The following is a 19,884-nucleotide window of genomic DNA, read 5'->3' on the forward strand; positions in this document are numbered from 1 at the left end:
TCCACACACAGATCAACACTGCTGCTGAAGTCGATTCAGCTGGCTCCAACAGAGGAGCTAAGACCACCGCCACACACAGACCAACACTGCTGCTGAAGTTGATTCAGCTGGCTCCAACAGAGGAGCAAAGACCACCGCCACACACAGACCAACACTGCTGCTGAAGTTGATTCAGCTGGCTCCAACAGAGGAGCAAAGACCACCGCCACACACAGAACAACACTGCTGCTGAAGTTGATTCAGCTGGCTCCAACAGAAGTGTTTATAACCATCAAATTGGAATGTGAAATATGGCATTCAATGATGGTCAATATATATTAAAAAACATGATAAATATATGTGCTAATAAACGGAGAATAAGTGTTCAATCCAAGATTAAAAACATACTTAAAATAAAACCTATAGACACAGTTGAAGTCGGAAGTTTACTTACGCCTAAGCAAAACAAATTAAATTCAGTATTTCACAATTCCTGACATTGAATCCCTGTTAAAATATCCTGTCTTAGGTCAGTTAGGATCACCACTTTATTTTAAGAATGTGAAATGTCAGAATAATAGTAGAGAGAATGATTTGTTTCAGCCTTTATTTATTTCATCACATTCCCAGTGGGTCAGAAGTTTACATATGCTCAATTAGAATTTGGTAGCATTGCCTTTAAATTATTTAACTTGGGTCAAACATTTTGGGTAGTCTTCCACAAGCTTCCCAGAATAAGTTGGGTGAATTTTGTCCCATTCCTCCTGACAGGGCTGGTGTAACAGTCAGGTTTGTAGGCCTCCTTGCTCGCACACACTTTTTCAGTTCTGCCCAAACATTTTCTATTGGATTGAGGTCAGGGCTTTGTGATGGCCACTCCAATACCTTGACTGTGTTGTCCTTAAGCCATTTTGCCACAACTTTGGAAGTATGCTTGGGGTCATTGACCATTTGGAAGACCCATTTGCGACCAAGACTGATGTATTGAGATGTTGCTTCAATATATCCATATCATTTTCATTCCTCATGAGGCCATCTATTTTGTGAAGTGCACCAGTCCCTCCTGCAGCATAGCACCCCCCCAACATGATTCTGCCACCCCCATGCCTCACGGTTGGGATGGTGTTCTTCGGTTAGCAAGCCTCCCCCTTTTTCCTCAAAACATAACAATGGTCATTATGGCCAAACAGTAATATTTTTGTTTCATAGAAAACACTCTAAAGTTTCCAAAAATGTTGAAATAGTGTCTGTGAGTATAACAGAACTGATTTAGCAGGCGAAAACCTGAGACAAATCCATTCAGGAAGTAGTATATATTTTTTGGTTCTGTAGTTTTCTATTCAATGCCATTACAGTATCTATTGACTTGGGACTCCAGTTCCTATGCCTTCCACTAGATGTCAACAGTCTTTAGAAATCGTTTCAGGCTTGTATTCTTATAAATAAGGGAGTAAGACCAGTCTAAACGAATGGACCCTAACGTGACGCAGAGTTTTTTCAGACGCATGTGCATTTCTTGTTTACCTTTTATATTGACGACGTTATTGTCCGGTTGAAATATTATAGATCATTTAGGCTAAAAAACAAACTGAGGATTGAATATAAACATCGTTTGACATGTTTCTATGAACTTTACGGATACAATTTGGATTTTTTTGTCTGATTGTTTTGACTGAGTTTGTGCCTGTGGATTACTGAAGAAAACGCGCTAACAAAACTGAGGTTTTTGGATATAAAGAGACTTCATCAAACAAAAGGATAATTTATTGAGTAAATGAATATCTTCTGATTGCCACCATATGAAGACCATCAAATGTAAGGGATTAATTTTATCTCTATTTCTGAGTTTTGTAACGCTTCTGCTTGGCTGGTTACTGTTTGTAATAATTTGTCAACTGGGCTATGTTCTGGACTAGGCATGTTCTGGGCTAGGTATGTTCTGGGCTAGGTATGCTTTCGCCGAAAAGCATTTTATAAATATGACACTGTGGTTGGTTTTACAAGAAGTTAATCCTTAAACCTATGTAAAATATGTTTTGTTTTCAGAATTTTTATAATGAGCATTTCTGTAATTGAATTTGGCGCTCTGCAACCTCACTGGATGTTGGCCAGGTGGGACGCTAGCACATACCCTAGAGAGGTTAAGGCGGTTTTGGAGCAGTGGCTTCTTCCTTGCTGAGCAGCCTTTCAGGTTATGTCGATATAGGACTTGTTTTACTGTGGACATAGATACTTTTGTACCGGTTTCCTTCAGCATCTTCACAGGGACTATGCTGTTGTTCTGGGATTGATTTCTGAGGTCTTGGCTGATTTATTTGGATTTTCCCATGATGTCAAGCAAAGAGGCACTGAGTTTGAAGGTAGGCCTTGAAATACATCCACAGGTACACCTCAAATGATGTCAACTAGCCTATCAGAAGCTTCTAAAGCCATGACATCATTTTCTGGAATTTTCTAAGCTGTGTAAAGGCACAGTCAACTTAGTGTATGTCAACTTCTGACCCACTGGAATTGTGATACAGTGAATTATAAGTGAAATAATCTGTCTGTAAACAATTGTTTGAAAAATGACTAACAGACTTGCCAAAACTATAGTTTGTTAACAAGAAATTTGTAGAGTGGTTGAAAAACAAGTTTTAATGACTCCAACCTAAGTGTATGTAAACTTCCGACTCCAACTGTAGATGTATATTGAGCAGTGATGTTGGTGTATGGTTGAATCCTCCAACTCACCGGTTCTCCTGGCTCGTTCCCTCCCAGGATCCTGAACCCGTAGCCCGTGTCCTTTCTCCACAGGAAGATGTCCTGCTCCTGGAAGTCAGGCACTGCAACCAGAGAACCATCCATCAGCATTGATCACTACATCCTGGATCATTAGACCAGAACCCACACAGAGTAATCCCTCCCCCTGTTCCTCTCAGAGAAGAGTGGAGGCAGAGAGCTGTAGAAGATGGAGGGGGGAGCTGAAGATATCAAGACCTTAATGAGCACACAGCACACCTGCGGCTTCTTGTGAATCAGGTCAGTGGTCCATGCCTCTCTCAGCCTCCCACTGTCTCATTCTGCCTCTTCCTCTATATCCAGCTAGTAAAAACATTACCCTGCGGAATGTGTAAATATCTAAAAACATTCCATCAAAAGAAAATATATATATTTCAAGATACTCCCAAAATCATTTTAAACACCATTCAAAGCAAGATTGGAGAGGGCCAAGAGAACCTGCTTTATCAAAGTTTCATAATTAGTATTTATTTGAGTTCTATCCTTTCAGATGTCTTTGAAGACAAATTCCTTCTTTACTTTGTGTCGTCAACCTAGGTAGGTAGCTAGGTGACAGGGAACTGGACTGGGAGCAAACCTCACCAGTCTCTCCATAGCAGTGCTGCTCCTCAGGCTCAGACAGGAAACCCTGGCTGGTTGGAGGAGATCTGAGCAGGAGGAAAGGGAGTGCCTGGTACTGTCAGAGGCACCATGCTGCTATGTAGTGGTGCACTGCAGCGACTGACAGCTTATTGTTCATGTAGCACTCGAGGTGGGCAGACCACCTGAGAACAGGGTTCAAGCAACAGCCTGGAGCTGTGTGTGTGTGTCTGTGTATGTCTGTGTGTGTCCATGCGTTCAGCCCCCCAAGGGATACCCCATGTTACGGTACAGACCTCAACAGCTAAAGCCACTAAGAGCCAGCAGGGGGAGGGAGGAGGGAAAGAGACCAGCCTGGCTGCAATCTTTTCCTGAGTCAACAGATGAGCTCACAGTCTTAAGCTAGCTAGCTCTCTTCCCACCCACTGGGACTGAGTAGGGCTGAGATGGGCAGGTCAGAGGCTAACTGTCTCAATCTTCTTGTTCATAAGGGCAGGCACTGGGCAGCTTAACAGGTCAATACAGCAGCTCAACTTCAAAACAACTGTATGGAAACAGATCCATACTAAAGGTTAGTCGTTCTACCCTAGCTCGGACTGACCATGGTGAACAAGCAGATTAACTTCAGATCAGGAAGAGGAGATGGCGAGGGCGGGGGGGGGGGGGGGGGGGTCTACTGACTGAGCAAATACTCTATCCAGAGCAGTGTATTTACACCTGGTAATACAACTCTGTCTCTCTATACTGCCTACAAATCTCCCCCTGTGCTTAATAAAGCTGATCTTTTGTTCCTTGTTCCTTTAGAATTCTACACCCATCCTATCTCACCTGAGGATGGAGCCAACTCTGGCAGTACCGATACCCAGCTCCTCTCCCTTTAAGGCCTCTAAATAATGAAAGACCTTGATGAAAGCAGGAGCACCAGAGAAATGATTAGGCGTGGAAACCTCTGGACCCTGGAAGCCTCCACTCCTCAGAGGGCGACTGACAGGGGCTGAGTAATATTCCTATTAATTGAGGAGGTTGGCACCCGTTAGCCTCACCAGATTACCAGGAAATATGAGAGCCACTGTCCTCTACCACCAACGCCAATTCTATGCACATTTGTCTGGAGCTGTGTTCTAAAGAGTAGAGCACTGTAGCATGGAAGCATGATAATGTAGTGGTTATAGGGAGTGTAATTGAGCCGAGGTGCCAAGGAGGCAGCATGGACAGAGAGACTGTGTCAGTGTGTAGGAAGACTTTATAGACACTCTATAGTCAAGGTTTAGTTGATCAGGAGAGTTGTTAGCACCAACTCTCCTTAGACTGTTGTTATTTCTCTCACTACCATGTTTCTACCCAACTGACACAATGCTCTGCAAACAGTCCACATCCCTAACCCACCAAGTTAACGCCCACTTTAGATTAAAACACCGGAAGACAATAGGAAACTTTCAGACAATATGTTTTGGGGCAATGAGTATGTTGAGTTTAGGGGACTGATGCTTCTCAAAGGTTAAATTACTTCTGTGCATACAGGTTATCTCCCGTCACCAGCCCTAGATTGCAGTACCAACCCAACAGGACAGGGGGAGCCCCCAAGCAAACACCCATGCACGCTTGCACCAAAAATAAATACTTACGCCTACTTTCATACATGCTCCTGGACTGGGCCCAGATCTTGAAGGGGTCTGGTTTCCTGTGAATGGTCCCGTCTGCCTGGGGGTCCTGGGGAGGTAGGCCGGGCAGGGGCTGGGAAGGGGGTGGGGGGGCGGTACTCTTGCTGAGAGGGGGGGGCAGGGACGTGTGCACAGGGGAGTCAGTGTGGGTACTCCGGTGGCTGGACACAGAACTGTTCTGACTGTCCTTCCTCGCTAACTGCTGTATGAGGGAGAGTGTTAGAGGGGGAGGAGGAGGAGGAGGGCGATAGGGACAGAAAGGTAGAGAGGGAAAAGGAGGATGGTCAGAAAGAGAGATATTGAGTAAGAAGAAGGAGAGGGATAGAAGGAGTAGAAAAGAGTGGTGAAGAGAAAGGGAAATCATTAACAACATATTACGAAGTGAGACAAAACACCACTTTAATCAAGGCCAACACATCTCTAACAATACCGAAAGCATAATCAAGCAGATTTGTTCATGAGATGTATTTCTGAGAAAGCGAAAAATTCACTGTAGTTTCACATATAGAAATAAAGTCACACTCCTAACAGAAAGAAAACAGCTTGGCTGACAAAGTACATAGTTTATTCCTTTTGTTCAACACAGAGCTGAATATATTAATGGCAAGCCCTATTGCCCGATGCATGAGGAGACATTCAGAGCACATAGCAGTGAGGAGGGTGTTTCAATGAAGGGAGAATACATCTAGGATGGGAGAACACAACATGCAACACACATTACTCTACCATACAACACAGAGAGCGCACACAGGCAGCTTCCTCCCAAGAGATACAGGGAGAGGGTAACACAGAATGACAGTGGTCTCTAGTCATCAAATGATTTCTCCATACTCTAAATGGGGCACAGAAATACTAAGAAGAGCTGGGCCATTCTCAAACATCAACCCTACACAAGCTTGGAACACTTCTCCACTCATGGTAGGCCAAAGATTAAACAATATTTGTATTTAATTTGTGTCAATTCGGCAGATCTAAAATGTCTACTAGAATCACCCTGCTCTATATTTCCCTCAGTGCTCCAAGGCTGGCCTAAAGCTCTAGTCTATTTCCCTACATTAAGCCAAGAGAACACGAGAACATGGTGTAGAGAATGAAAACAGATCCAGGAGCAGCCTTGCACTGCCTACCAATGGATCAACATTATGAAGCATCAAAGCTCCCATCAGGGCCAAAACACAGTGAGAGTCCTGACAGAGAAAATTAGCACTCCACACAGGAGAGTGGAGAGAGGGACGGATGGAGGAGAATGGAAGGGAAGGGTGGACGAGGAGGTATAGATGATGTCGGTACTCACCAGCCTTGGACTCTTCTTTGCCGGTACCACCCCTGGGAAGCAATATCCAGTTCGAGATGGAGAGAGAAAAGTGAAAGAAAAAATGATTAACGACACAAAAATATTTCACCTTCCCCGCAGGTTAAAAAGAAGAAAAAAACAGAGTTGAGAAGATGGGGAACTCCAAACAGGGACTCCATTTGTGCAGCAGCGCTAGCCCGCTCGTCTATGCCCAAGTTATCTTCTCCCTCTCTTTCTCTGCCTCGCTCCCTCACATCCACGCTCCCACGCGCTGTGTTAAAAGGGGCAGCACGATCTATCTGCATTAGCAGGCAGCTGACTGCTGCAGCAGAAGAGGGGACAACCCCAAGGGCTAACCAAGCGCTCCGCTCACTAGAACCTGCCTAACCCACTGGCAGAGAGAAAGAAAGAGTGTGTGTTTATGTGTGTGTGTGTGAGAGATAGACAGACAAATGAGTAGAAAGAGAGTGAGAGAGGCAGCTCTGAGCTAACTCCACGGTCATACCCTTGGAGAAGGAGTCCAAGATACTGAACATTAAATTATAGGCAACCGTCAGTTCCCCTCTTACTGAGACCATCTTCCTGAGTCCGTTCAGTACGCCGCTCTGCTGATGAAGGCTCCAGCATCTAGTTACAGTCACACAGCTCTCTCTCTGCTGTGCATCACTCCACCTCCCGCGATCTTGATTCCCCCCTCCTCACCATCACCCTTCTCTCCCCTCCACCCACACGCTAGTAAACATGCGTGCACACACACAAACACACACATGCGCACACACTTTGCTCTTTCTATTCCTCTTTCATCAATCTGGGTCAGGCTCTGACAGGCAGGGCCAGAATAAATGATATGCTCATATATTAATAGACACCAACACTGGCAGGAATACAATCAGGAATACCAATATCAACATGAACACAAACAGAGAGTACTGGGAGACTAAAATGGAAACAAGCCTAGATCCTTGGATCCCCCTTGTGCACATGGTGAAAAATAACTGCACAATGTACATGTGCATAATGGTATTCAGCAGAATAAAGATGACAGTGAGTAAAATAACATGTTTTCAGTGAGTAAGAGCCAGGATTAGATTGGAGGGAGCATGTAACGCTGATCCTGACAGTGTTGTGTGTCAATCCTTTAAGGATATCTGGGAGATTGGGGTGGAGTAGGCAGTTCCTTATGGCTCTTATCCCCTCAACATCTGCATTCAACAGCCATTGAAATGTGGTCCACAGTCCAGCCACCTCTACAGCATGTTCCCCGATATCTCCTCCCCCATCACTAATCATCTAAACAAATCCCGCTCTCCTCTTATCCCTTACCTGCTCCCCTCCACTATACCCCTCTTTTGCCAGCGTATCACAGTCACCCCCGACTCCAATCCCTGAACCCAGGAGTCAGACAGAGACAGGTTAAGGGTGCCTTGTCGATGCAGCGTACAGCATAATCCCCCTCCATGCTCTTAAATACACACAGGGGGACACGCATGGCTGGTTCTCACACTGATGGACTGAGCAGGAGAGAGGAAACACTGGTTATCATAAGGATTTAGGTTAATGATCATCTGAAAACAGCATAATGCCACTTCAGTTGAAGCCCTTTGCCCTCATGAAGGTTGTAGTGGTCACTATATTTATACCTCCACAGAGAGAGGCTGCTCAGTTCAGTCAGAGGACGCTGGACACAGCAGCTGCTAAACAGAGACCATCACTGAGGAGATAATTATGTCCAGGGGGGTTGTGGGGTACACTGGATCCACGTCCATGCCCCCCTCCTCCATCTGGGCTCAGAGGGATGGATTCCGACAGCCCAGCCTTTCCGTCAGCACGTCGACAGCAACAGGCGCACAGGGGACTGACAGACGGTCGACGGTTGACTCAGAAGGCCAGCCCAGGCTGTTCCATTATGTACAGTGGAGACTGAGCCACATGTCATTCATGTACAAATAGGCTGTCATAGATGTGACTGCAATTACCAATGCAGGGATTTATTTACTCAGCAGCACCAATGTATAGGAGATGGGATTGAAAGTGACATAGGTGCCACCCCAGTCTTGTGACATGGCAAAGGTGACCAGGAAAAGGTGCAGATGTCAGCAACCTGGTGTTTAATCACACATCCAGAGCAAATAAAAAGCATCCTGTGCTGCAGTAATACAATGTGTCCATGTTTAGTCTGTCAGAGGCTTATGCAGTAGCTTACGATGCTGAGCAGAAATGACAATTTTGTGCTTTTGTCAGTCATGTCCCTCCTGGCATTTAGAGAGAATAGGATGAGGGGTACCCCCCCACCACACACACACCACCCACCAGTAGAGGAGCCCCACTGCAGAGTGCTGCACAGTATTGTCATGGAAACAAAGGAAGGCAAGATGGCTGAGACTTACGACTCCCCCTTCAGGCATGAGGGTGTGAAGAGACAGGGAGGATGGGGAGAAGGTGGGGGACTCACCTTGTCCTTGTTATGCCAGTATCTCTGACTCGCCCACAAACAAAGCCAGGTGCTCAAAAGCGCAATGCGTTGCCAAGCTGCTGGCATGCTATTCCTTGATCATTGCATTTCTGTAGGATTTCTCTGCAATGCTGTACGTTATTAGCGCCAAACGTGAAGTCAGCAAGTTTTTATGCAAAGCGTGCAAAAAGGTGCAGCATCCAGCCCTTACATTAAATCAATTCCTTTTGTCTGTGTGACCCCATCGTTGCCATTTCTTTCAGGTTGGGTGTGTTTGTGTCTTGTCAGAAGACACTGATCTGTGTTACTGTGACAGGAGCAGTGTTTACTAAGCCTGCTCTCCACTCTAAGCAGCAGAACATCTACAGCAGGGTGGAGATAAGAGATGTCTCCTTCCTAGCAGCACTCTGACTGCTCTTCTACAACGGCCCAATGCTGAGAAGAAACAACCATCTTACACTCTGCTCTGTCGGAGAGGAACAGTTCGTCACTCTCCACGGCGCAGTGAGAAGACACAGAGGAAAGAGTATTGGCTAGAATATTAGCCTTGTCAGACATTGCCTTATAGACCTTCGAACCCTCTTAATGAGACACAAAACATCCCACAAACAGAGACAAAGTAAAAACAGCATCTGCAGATCTGCAGGTGTGGACTACATAGGTCATTTGGCTTCAGCCCACTAGCATGAAGCAACAGCGTAGTAGTGGATATTTGGGTAATCAGGGTTCTTCTTCTTCTCTGGGATTTGTTTGGCGGATCGCCAAAACCTTTCGGTGCATACACCGCCACCTACTGTACTGGTGTGAGGCCATTAACGGCCTACCTACAGTACATTCAATTCTGAGAGGACAGGACACTATCCCCTCAACACCCCCTGCAGCTGTTCTGCAGTAAATCCTCGCAATCCCAAGTACTTCTCTGCCGCTGCCTCCACAATTTTCAAACCTTTTCTGCAGTACCTTTTCTGCAGTACAACTGACAACCATGGCTATAAATGCTAAAAAGCCCACCTTACTGAAGCACATATTCTTCCCATCACCATCTGTTGATCTCCGCCTACTCACAGGAATCCTCTCAGGATGCCTCACCCTGTACCCATCATCCTCTACCATTCTCTTCACTGCTACACTTTCTGTACAACTCTAACCTCAATCTGCCTTTCTCTCCCCGGACACCTCCGATATCCAGGCCCATGGGAACCCCCACATCTAACACACATAACTTGCTCCACCGATACCACGCATTCCTTCATCTCATTCCATCATCTCATGCCTTCCTGCACACTTCTCACATCTAGGCATCTCTCTCCTACACACTGCTGCAACATGGTAATCAGGGTTTTTTTCTGGATCACAATGCGGCTTAGGTGGGCGTGACAGTGGGTGTGGCCAATGGCTCAGTCACCAACTGATGATTTTACTCTGGGACGCAGAGACAAAACGTTGCTGATTTAAAGCTAATTTCCTGCAATTTTGCCATGGGGTAGAAAACAAATATCCTTCAATTCTACACATTTTGCCATGTTCTAATGCCATCTGAGTGACTCAAACTTTATAACAAAATCAACAGGGTCCACACCATGACAAAAATACTCCTGAACGCATCCTCTTTGGAATTTTAGATTCTCCCTGACTGTCTAGTTTTTATTTTGTTTATTTTTAGTTCTCAAAGATGATTTTATTTGAAAATATACACTCACTGGCCAAGTGTATTAGGTACACCACCACATTCACCAAAATGGATGACTCCTGCAGACAGTGAGTTACATGGGCGTGGCTTTATAAAGCAGGCAGACAGGCATCGTGACATTCAGTTACTGTTTGATTGAGCGTTACAATGGGCAAAACGAGTGACCTAACCGATTTTAAAGTTGGTGATTGTTGGTGCCAGGTTCAACGGATCCAGTAACTCAGAAATGGCCGCCCTCCTGGGCTTTTCACACACGACAGTGTCTAGGGTTTACTGTGAATGGTGCGATAAACAAAAAACATCCAGTTAGCAGCAGTCCTGTGGGAAAAAACAGCTCGTTGATGAGAGGTGGAATGAGAATGACAAGAATCATGCAAGCTAACAGGTAGAACACAAACAGACAGATAATGGCACAGTACAACAGTGGTGTGTAGAAAGGAATCTTGGAACGCACAACTCCTCGATCCTTGTCATGGATGGCCTATTTCAGATGACAACCACACCAGTTTCCACTCCTTTCAGCTAAAAACAAGAAGGTCATGGGCATTAATAAGAAGTTGGTCCTCCGTTTGCTGCCTTAACAGCCTGCACTAGTTGTGGGAACTTGATTCCATTCAGTCAAAAGAACACTAGTGGGGTCGGGCACTGATGTTGGGCAATTAGGCCTGTCTCGCAGTCAGTGTTCTAGTTCATCCCAAGGGTGTTCGATGGGGTTGAGGTCAGGACTCTGTGCCGGCCAGTCAAGTTCTTCCATACCGATCTCGACAAACATTTCTGTATGGACGTTGCTTTGCGCACGGGGACATTGTCATGCTAAAACAGGAAAGGGCCCTCCCCCTACTGTTGCCACAAAGTTGGAAGCACAGAATGGTCTAGAATGCCATTGTATGCTGAAGCATTAAGATTTCCCTTCACTGGAACTAAGGGGCCTAGCCCGGACCATGAAAAACAGCCTCAGACCATTATTTCTCCTCCAATAAACTTTACAGTTGGCACTATGCATTGGGGGAGGTAGCGTTCTCCTGGCATCCGCCAAACCCAGATTCGTCCATTGGAATGGTGAAGCGTTATTCATCACACCAGAGAATGCATTTCCAGTACTCCAGAGTAAAATGGTGGCGAGCTTTACACCACTCCAGCTGACGCTTGGCATTGCGCATGGTAATCCTAGGCTTGTGTGCGGCCGCTCGGCCACGGAAACCCATTTCATGAAGCTCCCGATGAACAGTTCCTGTGTTGACGTTGCTTCCAGAGGCAGTTTGGAACTCAGTAGGGAGTGTTGCAACCGAGGACAGATGATTTCTACACGCTGCGCATTTCAGCACCTGGCGCACCCGTTCTGTGAGCGTGTGTGGCCTACCACTTCAAGCCTGAGCCGTTGTTGCTCCTAGACCTTTCCACTTCAGAATAACAGCACTGACTGTTGACCGGGGCAGCTCTAGCAGGGCAGAAATTTGACAAACTGACTTGTTGGAAAGGTATCATCCTTAAACGGTGCCACGTTGAAAGTCACTGATCTCTTCAGTAAGGCCATTCTACTGCCAATGTTAATCTATGAATATTGCATGGCTGTGTGCTCGATGTTATACACCTTACAGCAACGGGTGGGGCTGAAATAGCTGAATCCACAGATTTTGTAAATGTTGTGCACTTTCTGTCTGGTTTTAGTTGTTTAAGTTTTTACTGAAACTATTTCATATTCATTTTGACAAAATAAACACTTAGGCAGCCCACCCAAGACTTTTTACGCAGAAAAAAAACCTGGATATTTTCAGACTGGCACACATCTGCTGTATGTAGTCTTAATCCCTGCTGGTCATGTCAGTCTCTGACCCTGTCCGTCCTCCCTCCCGCCATCGCTCAGCTCCGGGGGAATAAGGAGTGCATGGGCCCAGCCACCGCCGGTAACGACAGTGTCACCTCTGATGAAGGACTCTTTCATCATCCTCCCGCCTCTGATCCTCTGACATCCTTTCTCCCCTCTCTTTCCTCTCATCTGTTTTCTCCTCCTCTGATCCTCTGACATCCCTACATCCTTTCTCCCCTCTCTTTCCTCTCATCTGTTTTCTCCTCCTCAGATCCTCTGACATCCCTACATCCTTTCTCCCCTCTCTTTCCACTCATCTGTTTTCTCCTCCTCTGGTCCTCTGACATCCCTACATCCTTTCTCCCCTCTCTTTCCCCTCATCTGTTTTTTCCTCCTCTGCGGTGGTTGAGATGCTAAGCCATAACAACAGCAGCAGATTGCCTGTGGTGGTGTATTGTCCAATAGTCCCAGCCTAACAAACAGATGAATGAATGCCTTTAAAGCACCGGAATGGGACTCTGACAAGTCGACATCAACAGGTTAAATTATCTGGGCGAATAATGAGTGAGGCTATAGAGGGCTAGAGCTAGCCTAGATCTCAGCTATTCTCCTCACAGTGGCTCTGCATGGCCTGCAAATTAATACAACAGATGCTGTCTGCACCACCTCTACCATCCCTGCAGACTACTGACTGGTACACGCATTCACAGACTAGCTTCAAGTAAATTACAGGGAAGCGTTAGTCAAGTGGGGCTAGAATGAATTATGTCAGCAAATCAGAATGTCTCAAAAGGTAGGTGAGAGAAATGAGCACATTAGACTAATGGAGGGATTGGCATCGTAATGGCTTCTTTGATGAAAGCTAGAAATCCCATCGCCTGGCCTCAAGAAGACAAAAGAAGAATCCAGTGAGAATCTAGTGTTGTGGAGCCAGTGAGCTAACCTGCAGTGTTGAGGGACTCACTCCCAGAGATGGGAGAGGAGGTAATGGAGAGAGACAGAGACAGACAGACAGACAGACAGACAGACAGACAGACAGACAGACAGACAGACAGACAGACAGACAGACAGACAGACAGACAGACAGACACAGACAGACAGACACAGACAGACAGAGACAGACAGACAGAGACAGACAGACAGAGACAGACAGACAGAGACAGACAGAGACAGACAGAGACAGACAGAGACAGACAGAGTGAGCAGAGGAGCACAGAGCAGAGTAATTAAGACAGACCTGCTCGATCCTGCTCTCTGGGGAAAGGGCAGCCGATGTCTTAGCTGACTGATCCACACACAAACAAACACAACCCCGGAGCAGATCTCAGAATGAGGGGTCTGCATGGAGAGCCAGGATCTGAGAGAGAAGTGCTGTATGTCATAGAGCCATATATAATGAAAATGTCATATTTGTACTACACATACATGACACTCATATAGGTTAACCACATGTTTTGAAGCAATCTTCTGCTGAGCAGTCCTCTCCTTTCCAGAGTAGTGGCACACGGCTCTTTATTAAAGAAACTGACAGCAGCAGTAAAATGTGCCTTAATAATATCAGCGCTGTCTTCCATCCATCACACAGTGAGGAATGACTCTCTCTAACCGTCCCACCCGCACTGCTCTCCGCTCTCTGGTTCAGGGAGCCCCGGTTAAACCAACAAACATTTTGTTTTATTGACCTTCCATAAAAAGCAGAGCATTAGGGAAGTAGCGTTGTATAATGGTGGTCATTATATTAAAGCAACGTAGGAAGAGGAGGGAAGCAGTTTGTAGCAGAGTAGAGGGAGCAGAGTGGGAGCAGAGTGCTCAGCCAATGTCCTGTTCCCTTTCTGAACACTTAGCTTTACACGGCTGATGTTCAGGTCTTACAGTTCCACAAATTCAGCTCCAATGCCAGTTAAGACCACTCTGTATGTCTGTGGAAACAATCCAATTACATGTCTCTGTCAGTGTCAGTCAGGGCTCTTTGTGAAGGTGGGTTCTTGGTAGTGGGTACTGTCTGGGGATTGGAGTGAGAGACCACTCTGGTTCAATCATCCCCCTCATACACTGCATCTTCTATTCAGACCTTTTGTGAGACAGTTTTTCTAATCATACAACCTGTGTCAAAAGCCCGGCCCTGAGTTCTCATTAGAACGTTTATCTGACATACAGACAGTCTCATCCACAAGCATGCATGCATGAACTATGAGGGTGCCACAGGGTTCAATTCTCGGGATGACTCTTGTCTCTGTATATATCAATGATGCCACTCTCGCTGCTGGTGATTCTCTGATCCACCTCTATGTAGACTACACCATTCTGTACACAGTTGAAATCAGAAGTTTACATACACCTGAGCCAAATACATTTAGACCCGGACATTTAATCCTTGTAAAATTATCTGTTTTAGGTCAGTTAGGATCACCACTTTATTTTAAGAATAATAGTAGAGAGAATGATTTATTTCAGCTTTTATTTCTTTCATCATTCCCAGTGGGTCAGAAGTTTACATACACTCAATTAGTATTTGGTAGCATTGCCTTTAAATTGTTTAACTTGGGTCAAACGTTTCAGGTATCCTTCCACAAGCTTCCCACAATAAATTAGGTGAATTTTGGCCCATTCCTCCTGACAGAGCTGGTGTAACTGAATCAGGTTTGTAGGCCTCCTTGCTCGCACATGCTTTTTCAGTTCTGCCCACAATTTTTCTAATCGGATTGAGGTCAGGGCTTTGTGATGGCCACTCCAATACCTTGACTTTATTGTCCTTAAGCCATTTTGCCACATCTTTGGAAGTATGCTTGGGGTCATTGTCCATTTGGAAGACCCATTTGCGACCAAGCTTTAACTTTCTGACTGATGTCTTGAGATGTTGCTTCAATATATCCACATAATGTTCCTGTCTCATGATGCCATTTATTTTGTGAAGTGCACCAATCCCTCCTGCAGCAAAGCACTCCCACAACATGATGCTGCCACCCCCGTGCAGTTGGGATGGTGTTCTTCGGCTTGCAAGCCTCCCCCTTTTACCTCCAAACATAACGATGATCATTATGGCCAAACAGTTCTATTTTTGTTTCATCAGACCAGAGGACATTTCTAAAAAAAAAAAAACAATCTTTGTCCCCATGTGCAGTTGCAAACCGTAGTCTGGCTTTTTTATGGCGGTTTTGGAGCAGTGGCTTCTTCCTTGCTGAGCGGCCTTTCAGGTTCTGTCGATATAGGACTCGCTTAACTGTGGACATAGATACTTTTGTACCTGTTTCCTCCAGCATCTTCACAAGGTCCTTTGCTGTTGTTCTGGGATTGATTTGCACTTTTTGCACCAAAGTAAATTAATCTATAAGAGACAGAACTCAATCCTGAGCGGAATGACGGCTGTGTTGTCCCATGGTGTTTATACTTGAATACTATTGTTTGTACAGATGAACGTGGTAATCTCAGGCATTTGGAAATTGCTCCCAAGGATGAACCAGACTTGTGGAGGTCTACCATTTTTTTCTGAGGTCTTGGCTGATTTATTTGGATTTTCCCATGATGTCAAGCAAAGAGGCACTGAGTTTGAAGGTAGGCCTTGAAATACATCCACAGGTACACTTCCAAATGACTCAAAGGATGTAAATTAAAGGTCTCAACCTTTAAGTCTTTACTGAAGACTGATCTCTTCAGTAAGTCCTATGATTGAGTGTAGACTGGCCTAGGAGTGTGAAGGTGAACGGAAAGGCTCTGGAGCAACGAACCGCCCTTGCTGTCTCTGCCTGGCCGGTTCCCCTCTCCCCACTGGGACTCTCTGCCTCTAACCCTATTACAGGGGCTGAGTCACTGGCTTACTGGCGCTCTTTCATGCCATCCCTAGGAGGGGTGCATCACTTGAGAGGGTTGAGTCAATGACGTGATCTTCCTGTCTGGGTTGGCTTTGTGGGCTATACTCGGCCTCGTCTCAGGATGGAAGGTTGGTGGTTGAAGATATCCCTCTAGTGGTGTGGGGGCTGTGCTTTGGCAAAGTGGGTGGGATTATATCCTTCCTGTTTGGCTCTGTACGGGGTTATCATTGGATTGGGGCCACAGTGTCTCCTGACCCCTCCTGTCTCAGCCTCCAGTATTGATGCTGCAGTAGTTTATGTGTCGGGGGGGCTAGGGTTAGTTTGTTATATCTGGAGTACTTCTCCTGTCTTATCCGGTGTCCTGTGTGAATTGTAGTATGCTCTCTCTAATTGTCTCTTTCTTTCTCTCTCGGAGGACCTGAGCACTAGGACCATGCCTCAGGACTACCTGGCATGATGACTCCTTGCTGTCCCCAGTCCACCTGGCTGTGCTGCTGCTCCAGTTTCAACTGTTCTGCCTGCAGCTATGGAACCCTGACCTGTTCACTGGACATGCTACCTGTCCCAGACTTGCTGTTTTTAACTCTCTAGAGACAGCAGGAGCGGTAGAGATACTCTTAATGATCGGCTATGAAAAGCCAACTGACATTTACTCCTGAGGTGCTGACTTGCTGCACCCTCGACAACTACTGTGATTATTATTATTTGACCATGCTGGTCATTTATGAACATTTGAACACCTTGGCCATGTTCTGTTATAATCTCCACCCGGCACAGCCAGAAGAGGACTGGCCACCACTCATAGCCTGGTTCCTCTCTAGGTTTCTTCCTGGGTTTTGGCCTTTCTAGGGAGTTTTTCCTAGCCACCGTGCTTCTACAACTGCATTGCTTGCTGTTTGGGGTTTTAGAATGGGTTTCTGTGCAGCACTTTGAGATATCAGCTAATGTAAGAAGGGCTATACAAATAAATTAGATTTGATTTGAATTAGCCTATGAGAAGCTTCTAAAGCCATGACATCATTTTCTGGAATATGCCAAGCTGTTTAACTGTACATCTGGCCCTTCTTTGGACACTGTGTTTTAACAAACTTTGAAACGAGGTTCAATGCAATACACTTCTCCTTCCGTGGCCTCCAACAGCTTTTAAATGCTAGTAAAACTAAATGCATGCTATTCAACAGATTGCTGCCCACACCCGCCCGCCCGACTAGCATCACTACTCTGGACGGTTCTGACTTAGAATATTTTGACAACTACAAATACCTGTCTGGTTAGACTCTAAACTCTCCTTCCAGACTCACATTAAGGATCTATAATCAAAAATTTTATCTAGAATCCGCTTCCTATGCTGCCAAACATACCCTAGTAAAACTGACTATCCTACTGATCCTTGACTTCGGCGATGTCATTTACAAAATAGCCTCCAACACTCTAGTCAGCAAACTGGATGTAGTCTATCACAGTGCCATCCGTTCTGTCACCAAAGCCCCATATACTACCCACGACTGCAACATGTATGCTCTCGTTGGCTGGCCCTCGCTACATAGTCGTCGCCAAACCCACTGGCTCCAGGTCATCTATAAGTCTTTGCTAGGTAAAGCCCCGCCTTATCTCAGCTCACTGGTCACCATAGCAACACTCAAATGTAGCACGCGCTCCAGCAGGTATATTTCACTGGTAATCCCCAAAGCCAACACCCACTTTGGCCGCCTTTCCTTACAGTTCTCTGCTGCCAATGACTGGAACGAATTGCAGAAATCACTGAAGCTGGAGACTCATATCGCCCTCTCTAACTTTAAGCATCAGCTGTCAGAGCAGCTTACCGATCACTGCACCTGTACATAGCCAATCTGTAAATAGCACACCCATCTACCTCATCCCCAGGCAGTTAACCCACTGTTCCTAGGCCGTCATTGAAAATAAGAATTTGTTCTTAACTGACTTGCCTTGTTAAATAAAGGTTCAACAATATTTTTTTTTTTTAAATATTGTTTTTTTTTCTCCTTTGCACCCCAGTATCTCTACTTGCACATTCATCTTCTGCACATCACTCCAGTGTTTATTAGCTAAATTGTAATTATTTCACCACTATGGCCTATTTATTGCCTGTGCATAGATTTTTCTATTGTGTTATTGACTGAATGTTTGTTTATGTGTAACTCTGTGTTGTTTTTGTCGCACTGCTTTGCTTTATCTTGGCCAGGTCGCAGTTGTAAATGAGAACTTGTTTTCAACTGGCCGACCTGGTTAAATAAAGGTGAAATAAAAATAAAATAAAATGAACGAACGCACGCACGCACACACACACATCACAGCTAGGATGGTCGAAATTTTGCGTTGAAATCCACAATTGGATCTCAACGCAACTTTGTGTGATACCTTTAAAGTAACAGACATAGACTATAGTATAGACAGTGTAGTGTCAGAGAGAGAGATAAAAATAAAGAGAGAGAAAGACAGAGAGAGAGACACAGATATTAAAAAGACACAGAGAGCAAGAGTGAGAGAGAAAGAAAGAGAGACAGTGTGACAGAAATGAGACAGTAACACAGAAAGACCCACAGGAGGAACTGAGGAACCCAGCTATATATTCATGAGACTTTCTGACCTGGAACAAGATCTACACTATCTCTCTTTACTGCTCTGGATTTTCTCTCACTCTCCAAATGTCTCTTCCACTAACAATCTCTGCAACCATCTCTCACATTCTTTCGGTATTCATATTATCTCCATTCACCCACTAACTTCCCTGTGTTGCTTCTCTCTCTGTTTTCCACATAAACTAGATTCCCATCTCCCCCTCACCTTTCCATGCTTAGTTAAATAAAGGTTAAATATAAAAAAAATAGATAAGAAAAAATAACACAAGCCTTGTTTTAGGGCTAACCTTAATTAACCCTACCCATTTTTTGTGTGTGAATTGTTTGCATGTTTTAGCAACTTCCGGATTCATGACAATGGTGATGGAGAGAAGAGGCGGGAGTAAGAGGCAGGCTTGCCAATTAGAACTCAGATCTCAGCATGTCATGAGTCTATGTCTTACCTCCACCTATCAGATCTCAGCATGTTGTGGGTCTATGGTCTTACCTCCCCCTATCAGATCTCAGCATGTCGTGGGTCTATGTCTTACCTCCACCTATAAAATCTCAGCATGTTGTGAGGCTATCTTACCTCCGCCTCTCTGCACCAGCATGCTGACCTCACTTCCTTTGGGGCACTTGCTGAGCATGTCCACCACTTGGTTGTGGCTCATGCTCTGGACGTTCCTCTTGTTCACCTCTACGATAATGTCCCCCTCCTTCAGGCCCCTGCAGCGGGGGTAGTCCACTATCTGTTTGACCCTCTGTCCTCCCCCTGCAGGGCTGTCTGCGATGGTGAACCCAAAGCCTTTGTCTCCCTTCTCCATGTGCACTGTGATCAGCTCCGGCTGCGTCGCTATGGATGACGCCAGCGTCACAGAGTCGCTGAGGTAACCGTGCGAGCTGTTGGACGCCACCTCGGCGGAGGAGGGACTGTGTGGTCTCGACTCCCTCATGCCATTAACGGGGCCCCCAGTATGGCTGCCGTGGCTGGACGGGGAGTCGTAGCTATCCTGGCCATTGACGATGATGGGCTCCTTGTCCACGATGGCCACGGAGGTCACCATGCTGGTGTTGGGGTCGTCGGGGTCAAAAGGAAGGGGGTAGCCACGGCACAGCTCCAGGTTGACCATGGAGCCAATATGGATGGACTGGAAGACCTTCACCACCTGGGCGTGGGTGTAGCCTAGCACGCATGTGTCATTGACACTCACGATCACGTCACCTGAGGGGAAGAGAAGAATAAATTCATG

General features: G+C 45.7%; 1 protein-coding gene across 33 annotated transcripts in view; it reads right to left on the minus strand.

Moving 5' to 3' along the window:
• LOC110494499 (membrane-associated guanylate kinase, WW and PDZ domain-containing protein 1) overlaps positions 1–19,884 on the minus strand; it is a 192,335-nt gene that overhangs the window by 26,804 nt on the left and 145,647 nt on the right. For 25 of the 33 annotated variants that reach the window (XM_090205962.1, XM_090205979.1, XM_090205959.1 and 22 more), the window contains 4 exons: positions 19,224–19,856; positions 6,295–6,326; positions 4,965–5,202; positions 2,713–2,804 (listed from right to left, as the gene is read on the minus strand). In XM_090205962.1, the coding sequence (XP_090062088.1) occupies positions 2,713–2,804; positions 4,965–5,202; positions 6,295–6,326; positions 19,224–19,856 (995 nt within the window). The remainder of the gene's footprint in view (positions 1–2,712; positions 2,805–4,964; positions 5,203–6,294; positions 6,327–19,223; positions 19,857–19,884) is intronic. The other 8 variants (XM_090205961.1, XM_090205960.1, XM_090205957.1 and 5 more) reach the window with 1 other exon arrangement.

The sequence above is a fragment of the Oncorhynchus mykiss genome, chromosome 17 (genome assembly GCF_057628025.1).
Source record: "Oncorhynchus mykiss isolate SJ-2025 chromosome 17, ASM5762802v1, whole genome shotgun sequence".
Lineage (NCBI taxonomy): Eukaryota > Metazoa > Chordata > Actinopteri > Salmoniformes > Salmonidae > Oncorhynchus > Oncorhynchus mykiss.